The sequence below is a fragment of the Seriola dumerili genome, unplaced genomic scaffold, assembly GCF_002260705.1.
Source record: "Seriola dumerili isolate Sdu_G_001 unplaced genomic scaffold, Sdu_1.0 BDQW01000807.1, whole genome shotgun sequence".
In the NCBI taxonomy this organism is placed as follows: Eukaryota; Metazoa; Chordata; class Actinopteri; order Carangiformes; family Carangidae; genus Seriola; species Seriola dumerili.
Genome location: NW_019175062.1, coordinates 1,844,320 through 1,852,906, shown reverse-complemented (window position 1 = coordinate 1,852,906; position 8,587 = coordinate 1,844,320). Strand labels below are relative to the sequence as shown.

Here is an 8,587-nt window from a genome sequence, read left to right as displayed (position 1 = left end):
AGCTACTGGAGGAGCTGGTGTGAGGTCATTGCTGCCAAAAGAGGTTCAACCAGTTATTAAATTAAATGCAATGATTCCTTTACTTTTTCTACCAGCACTTTAAATGTTTTACGGTTGTGTTCTATAAATACTATAGTCTATAAGTTGTGACTTTAGATGAAGATCTCATTAAATTTCATGACCAATTAATACAGAAAACAAGGTCATTCCAAAGGGTCCACACATTTTTTCTTGCCACTGTAGTGATTCATAGCTCTTTTTTCACTTTTTAACATTAAGTGTAAACAAACTCACCTTTGAACCAGTTAACATGGTAGTGAGCATTTTTGTGCCATTCCCAACACCAACAACTGAAAGAAACAGAGACCATGTTAGAATCTCAAGGCAACACTTCATCATCACAATATAACACCAAGTCAATTAAACTTCAGGGATATAAATCTGTCCTTTTAGGAAGCACAAGTGATTGTGAATCAATTTCACCTGCTTTGGTGGAAGTGAAAGTGGCAACAGGTGCAATGGAGAGGCCAAAGCAAGACAATAAAAGGGGAATGGTTTTGCATGTGGTGGCCACAGACAGTTGCTCTCTCCTGATCCTTCCTGACTGATTGTTCTCTAGTTTTGTGTTTTGCTAGTGTCCTTGTAACTACTGGTAGCATGAGGCGGTACCTGCAGCCCAATCAGGTTGCACAGGTAGTCCAGCTCCTCCAGGATGGCACATCCATACGTGAGGCCCCAAGAAGGTTTGCTGTGTCTCCCAGCACAGTCTCAAGAGCATGGAGGAGGAACAAGGAGACTGGCTGTTACACGAGGAGAGCTGGACAGGGCTGTAGAAGGGCATCAACCAAGCAGCAGGACCGGTACCTGCTCCTTTGTGTGAGGAGGAACAGGAGGAGCACTGCCAGAGCCCTACAACATGACCTCCAGCAGGCTACTGGTGTGCATGTTTCTGACCAAACTGTCAGAAACAGACTCCATGAGGGTGGCATGAGGGCCCGACATCCTCTAGTGGGACCTGTGCTCACAGCCCAGCACCCTGCAGCTCGACTGGCATTCGCCAGAGAACACCAGAATTGGCAGGTCTGCCACTGGCGCCCTGATCTCTTCACAGATGAGAGCAAGTTCACACTGAGCACATGTGACAGGCGTGAAAGAGTCTGGAGACGCCATGGTGATCGCTATGCTGCCTGTAACATCATCCAGCATGACCGGTNCAGCTCGACTGGCATTCGCCAGAGAACACCAGAATTGGCAGGTCTGTCACTGGCGCCCTGATCTCTTCACAGATGAGAGCAAGTTCACACTGAGCACATGTGACAGGCGTGAAAGAGTCTGGAGACGCCATGGTGATCGCTATGCTGCCTGTAACATCATCCAGCATGACCGGTTTGGCGGTGAGTCAGTGATGGTCTGGGGAAGCATATCCTTGGAGAGTCACACGGACCTCCATGTCACAGCCAGCGGTACCCTNAAACTGTACATCTCTGCTGAACCAAATGATGCTGCAGCGATAAACTCCATTACTATATGTCTTCTAGCAATAAATAAATGGATGAGCAACAACTTCTTAAAGTTAAATGAGGACAAAACTGAAATCCTACTAGTCGGCCCCAAAACAAAAAAACAATGCTGTTCAATAACCTGGGGAAACTGATTCCCTGGATTAAATCTGAGGTAACAAGTCTTGGCATTATCTTGGATTCAGATCTAAGCTTCAAGTCCCACATCAACAAGGTGACAAAAACATAATTTTCCATAGACACAGAAACAGCTAAAGTACGGCCATTTATAAACCAAAAAGATGCTGAAAGATTGATTCATGCCTTCATTTCAAGCTGACTTGATTACTGCAACACACTTTTTACTGGGCTGCTGAAGAAAACCACTGAGAGACTTCAGCTAATTCAAAACTCTGCAGCTTGGCTATTAACCAGAACCAAGAAGAGAGAGCACATCAGTCCAGTTTTAGAGGCTCTGCATGGCCTTCCTGTGACATTCAGGACTGATTTCAAGCTCCTCCTCCTCATATACAAAGGCCTTAATGGGCAAGGACCAAGCTACATTGCTAACTCCCTGATTAACTATGTACCTCCGAGAACACTGAGATCATCCACTGCTGCTTTATTTAAGGTTCCCAGCAACAGCCGTAGGAAAACTGGATGCAGCCTTCTGCTCCTACGTTAGTTACGGCTCAATAATGAGAATCTATCTGAGCTGAAGCAGCTATATAATGCGGAATGGTCCACAGAATTCATCGTAAACATTGTGCAGGTCTGATCGGGAGCTACTGGAGGAGCTGGTGTGAGGTCATTGCTGCCAAAAGAGGTTCAACCAGTTATTAAATTAAATGCAATGATTCCTTTACTTTTTCTACCAGCACTTTAAATGTTTTACGGTTGTGTTCTATAAATACTATAGTCTATAAGTTGTGACTTTAGATGAAGATCTCATTAAATTTCATGACCAATTAATACAGAAAACAAGGTCATTCCAAAGGGTCCACACATTTTTTCTTGCCACTGTAGTGATTCATAGCTCTTTTTTCACTTTTTAACATTAAGTGTAAACAAACTCACCTTTGAACCAGTTAACATGGTAGTGAGCATTTTTGTGCCATTCCCAACACCAACAACTGAAAGAAACAGAGACCATGTTAGAATCTCAAGGCAACACTTCATCATCACAATATAACACCAAGTCAATTAAACTTCAGGGATATAAATCTGTCCTTTTAGGAAGCACAAGTGATTGTGAATCAATTTCACCTGCTTTGGTGGAAGTGAAAGTGGCAACAGGTGCAATGGAGAGGCCAAAGCAAGACAATAAAAGGGGAATGGTTTTGCATGTGGTGGCCACAGACAGTTGCTCTCTCCTGATCCTTCCTGACTGATTGTTCTCTAGTTTTGTGTTTTGCTAGTGTCCTTGTAACTACTGGTAGCATGAGGCGGTACCTGCAGCCCAATCAGGTTGCACAGGTAGTCCAGCTCCTCCAGGATGGCACATCCATACGTGAGGCCCCAAGAAGGTTTGCTGTGTCTCCCAGCACAGTCTCAAGAGCATGGAGGAGGAACAAGGAGACTGGCTGTTACACGAGGAGAGCTGGACAGGGCTGTAGAAGGGCATCAACCAAGCAGCAGGACCGGTACCTGCTCCTTTGTGTGAGGAGGAACAGGAGGAGCACTGCCAGAGCCCTACAACATGACCTCCAGCAGGCTACTGGTGTGCATGTTTCTGACCAAACTGTCAGAAACAGACTCCATGAGGGTGGCATGAGGGCCCGACATCCTCTAGTGGGACCTGTGCTCACAGCCCAGCACCCTGCAGCTCGACTGGCATTCGCCAGAGAACACCAGAATTGGCAGGTCTGCCACTGGCGCCCTGATCTCTTCACAGATGAGAGCAAGTTCACACTGAGCACATGTGACAGGCGTGAAAGAGTCTGGAGACGCCATGGTGATCGCTATGCTGCCTGTAACATCATCCAGCATGACCGGTTTGGCGGTGGGTCAGTGATGGTCTGGGGAAGCATATCCTTGGAGAGTCACACGGACCTCCATGTCACAGCCAGCGGTACCCTGACTGCTGTTAGGTACAGGGATGAAATCCTCAGAGCGATTGTCAGACCTTACGCTGGTGCAGTGGGCCCTGGGTTCCTCCTGGTGCAGGACAATGCCCGGCCTCATATGGCCAGAGTGTGTAGGCAGTTCCTGGATGATGAAGGCATTGATGCCATTGATTGACCCTCACGCTCCCCTGACCTTAATCCAAATGAGCACCTATGGGACGTAATGTATCTGTGCATCAGACGCTGCCAAGTACCGCCACAGACTGTCCAGGAGCTCACTGATGCCCTGATCCAGGTCAGGGAGGAGATCCCCCAGGACACCATACGCCCACAGGTTGTCGGGAGTGCAAACAGGCACGTGGGGGCCATACACACTACTGAGACACATTATGAGTTGCTGTGATGAAATTCATGCCTTCATTTCAAGCTGACTTGATTACTGCAACACACTTTTTACTGGGCTGCTGAAGAAAACCACTGAGAGACTTCAGCTAATTCAAAACTCTGCAGCTTGGCTATTAACCAGAACCAAGAAGAGAGAGCACATCAGTCCAGTTTTAGAGGCTCCGCATGGCCTTCCTGTGACATTCAGGACTGATTTCAAGCTCCTCCTCCTCATATACAAAGGCCTTAATGGGCAAGGACCAAGCTACATTGCTAACTCCCTGATTAACTATGTACCTCCGAGAACACTGAGATCATCCACTGCTGCTTTATTTAAGGTTCCCAGCAACAGCCGTAGGAAAACTGGATGCAGCCTTCTGCTCCTACGTTAGTTACGGCTCAATAATGAGAATCTATCTGAGCTGAAGCAGCTATATAATGCGGAATGGTCCACAGAATTCATCGTAAACATTGTGCAGGTCTGATCGGGAGCTACTGGAGGAGCTGGTGTGAGGTCATTGCTGCCAAAAGAGGTTCAACCAGTTATTAAATTAAATGCAATGATTCCTTTACTTTTTCTACCAGCACTTTAAATGTTTTACGGTTGTGTAAATACTATAAATACTATAGTCTATAAGTTGTGACTTTAGATGAAGATCTCATTAAATTTCATGACCAATTAATACAGAAAACAAGGTCATTCCAAAGGGTCCACACATTTTTTCTTGCCACTGTAGTGATTCATAGCTCTTTTTTCACTTTTTAACATTAAGTGTAAACAAACTCACCTTTGAACCAGTTAACATGGTAGTGAGCATTTTTGTGCCATTCCCAACACCAACAACTGAAAGAAACAGAGACCATGTTAGAATCTCAAGGCAACACTTCATCATCACAATATAACACCAAGTCAATTAAACTTCAGGGATATAAATCTGTCCTTTTAGGAAGCACAAGTGATTGTGAATCAATTTCACCTGCTTTGGTGGAAGTGAAAGTGGCAACAGGTGCAATGGAGAGGCCAAAGCAAGACAATAAAAGGGGAATGGTTTTGCATGTGGTGGCCACAGACAGTTGCTCTCTCCTGATCCTTCCTGACTGATTGTTCTCTAGTTTTGTGTTTTGCTAGTGTCCTTGTAACTACTGGTAGCATGAGGCGGTACCTGCAGCCCAATCAGGTTGCACAGGTAGTCCAGCTCCTCCAGGATGGCACATCCATACGTGAGGCCCCAAGAAGGTTTGCTGTGTCTCCCAGCACAGTCTCAAGAGCATGGAGGAGGAACAAGGAGACTGGCTGTTACACGAGGAGAGCTGGACAGGGCTGTAGAAGGGCATCAACCAAGCAGCAGGACCGGTACCTGCTCCTTTGTGTGAGGAGGAACAGGAGGAGCACTGCCAGAGCCCTACAACATGACCTCCAGCAGGCTACTGGTGTGCATGTTTCTGACCAAACTGTCAGAAACAGACTCCATGAGGGTGGCATGAGGGCCCGACATCCTCTAGTGGGACCTGTGCTCACAGCCCAGCACCCTGCAGCTCGACTGGCATTCGCCAGAGAACACCAGAATTGGCAGGTCTGCCACTGGCGCCCTGATCTCTTCACAGATGAGAGCAAGTTCACACTGAGCACATGTGACAGGCGTGAAAGAGTCTGGAGACGCCATGGTGATCGCTATGCTGCCTGTAACATCATCCAGCATGACCGGTTTGGCGGTGAGTCAGTGATGGTCTGGGGAAGCATATCCTTGGAGAGTCACACGGACCTCCATGTCACAGCCAGCGGTACCCTGACTGCTGTTAGGTACAGGGATGAAATCCTCAGAGCGATTGTCAGACCTTACGCTGGTGCAGTGGGCCCTGGGTTCCTCCTGGTGCAGGACAATGCCCGGCCTCATATGGCCAGAGTGTGTAGGCAGTTCCTGGATGATGAAGGCATTGATGCCATTGATTGACCCTCACGCTCCCCTGACCTTAATCCAAATGAGCACCTATGGGACGTAATGTATCTGTGCATCAGACGCTGCCAAGTACCGCCACAGACTGTCCAGGAGCTCACTGATGCCCTGATCCAGGTCAGGGAGGAGATCCCCCAGGACACCATACGCCCACAGGTTGTCGGGAGTGCAAACAGGCACGTGGGGGCCTTACACACTACTGAGACACATTATGAGTTGCTGTGATGAAATTCATGCAAGTTGGATCAGCCTGTGATTTCAATATTTTACTTTGATTTTCAGTGCGATTGTGAATCCAGCTCCATGAGAGACTAAAGAGAACTGATCTGGGGCTCATTCTATGTCCTACACAGTTCATCTAGTCCCACAGTTTAATGAATGTAGACAACACCAGTACTGACTACAACCTCAGTAAAAATCATGGTTGATTAACATCTCTCTGACAGTGTCAAAAGGGAACATTCATGGTCACCAGTGGAAGATCCTATTTACTTTGTTGATCCTCTCAAGTTTCCTCAAGCGCCACCATGAGGTTGCCATTTTTGTTTTTCAGTGAAATTTGGTTGAGACTTTCATGTTCCCCTCAGGATGAATAGTGATCATTTTGGTGAATTTCTGGCTGATCCTCTGACCTTTCATCTAGCTCCATCATCAGGCAGAAAATTCATTTTATCCTGTCCTTTGCTTTATGAACAAATACCTTCAAAACTAATGAGGTGCTGGACTGTGTGTTCACTGCAGAAAGCTTTGGCATGCTAACACACTAAAAGTGTGTGAACATGGTACACTTTATAAATAGTCATCAGCATGTTAGCATGCTGACATTAGCATTTTGCTCACAGTATCACTGTGCTTAAGTACAGCCTCACACATCTGACATGCATATCCATTCAGACATGTCTTTACAGTATCTACACCCCCTCCATTGTCCACAAGTTGCTCATGATATTAAAATGATACATGTAATTATTTGTAGTACAACACAAGCAGTACACCTCATCAGCTGCCTGTGTGGTCTAGCCTATCCCATTCTTTGTATACATGCGTCACTGAACACATATCTAGAGTCAGATGAGGGATGTTCAAAACTGGCTGAGGTGCACTTCACTAAGGCACAACACAAGATTAACACAAACCAATAAACAGGCATTGAGAAAGTTGCCACCCCTCCTTGGGACTGAGTTCATGAAATCAAACGTTGCCAAAGTAAAACTTATCAGTTGTACTGCCTACTTTGAATACTGAATCTCTTCAGCAACTGAATGAGGATGTTGACACTAGACCTTTTTGGTAACCTTGTCTGTCCTGTTTCTGTTATTATAAATATGAATATAATACTTTATTTTATTTATATTTTATTGATGATTGATGATCATCTAGAAGAGTAGATTACTCATACATATATATAAGTTTGTTCATCTGTTGCATTTTATTGTTAACTTGACCGTTAATAAATGGTGAGATCTTCTCTTTGTGTAAAGATATGCTGTTGTATCCTGACAAATATTCTGACTAAAATGAAGTCCATGACACAACTTGATTTAGAGGATCTTACTTTTAGAGATGAGGTATTTGATAGCAGGAACACTTTTCTTGATACTGTTTTAGTTTCCTTACTAACATAAGTGATATGAACTTAAAAGTGATCAACCTGGCTGGGACGACCTTGTTGTTCAATGCTTTGTAACTTTTGAATTTAAAAGCATTGAGCAACAACTGCACATGGATGTAATTATAATATATCCATGCAAGTGCTTCCCAGCCGGGATTATCAATTTTTTGTGTCCCCTGGAAACACTTCTGTTGTTGTCTTTGCTACTTGCAGTGTGTTTCTATATTTGGTTGCATTGTGGGTATTTGCAGTAAATGTGCTGTCAAATAGATGTTTTCTGAATTTTCATGTGTTTTCCTAGGTTGCAGTTTGTTGAACTCTCAGGGCCACGGTAGTATTGGGACGTACTGATAGGCCTACTATTCTGTAGCTTTATTTTGTTGGTAGAAGTATATGTATATGTTTTTGTATACAATACAAATATTTTCCCCTTTTTAAAAGGCTTGATGGCAGTGTTCAAGTAAGTAAATGTAATCGAGATACATCGCTAACAGTTAAAACCTCTAACAAGGCAGGAATGACAACTGTCGCACGTGCACCAGCGCCCGGCTGTGTACATGGTACTGTCCTCTTACCTAACACCCCACTGGCAGCACTGTCCAGGGTCCCTCCGTGCCCCATCTTTAGGCTCTGCTTCCTTCTCTTTCGCGGGTTTGGGTTTTCTACTCCAGCTTCTGAAAGATACGTGACACACAAACATTTCACTGTCAGCGACAGCAGTTGACAACAGACGTATGTCTTGATGCTGTCCTGTCGTATTACCCCTGAGTAAAGCTTCTTTGAGTGCATTCAACACGTCTGCAGATGTCGGCCCTTGTTTTTTATATATCGCAAACAACCCATTTAAAGACTGCAGTTTAGACAGAGAACTAGATATCGGGGCCGCTGAGTTACTGATGTTTCCAGCCATGCTTGTTCAGTCCTCCACGGCCAACACTCTTCTTCTTCTACTTGTAAACTGAAGCTTAGCGACTAGTTGTTGTGTTACCGCCATCTACTGGTTCAATCGTTGATTGCGTCTTTGACTACAACAAGTCAAAATAAAATGATATGAAATAACATTATATTAAA

The 8,587-nt window shown here is 45.0% G+C and overlaps 1 protein-coding gene across 1 annotated transcript in view; it reads right to left on the bottom strand.

Moving 5' to 3' along the window:
• trub1 (TruB pseudouridine synthase family member 1) overlaps positions 1–8,448 on the bottom strand; it is an 18,177-nt gene extending 9,729 nt beyond the window's left edge. Inside the window, exons 1-3 of the mRNA XM_022766051.1 lie at positions 8,279–8,448; positions 8,092–8,190; positions 4,738–4,793 (exon numbers count right to left, since the gene is read on the bottom strand). Of these exons, the coding sequence (XP_022621772.1) occupies positions 4,738–4,793; positions 8,092–8,190; positions 8,279–8,426 (303 nt within the window). The 5' untranslated portion in view covers positions 8,427–8,448. The remainder of the gene's footprint in view (positions 1–4,737; positions 4,794–8,091; positions 8,191–8,278) is intronic.
• Between the last annotated feature and the right edge of the window lie 139 nt (positions 8,449–8,587).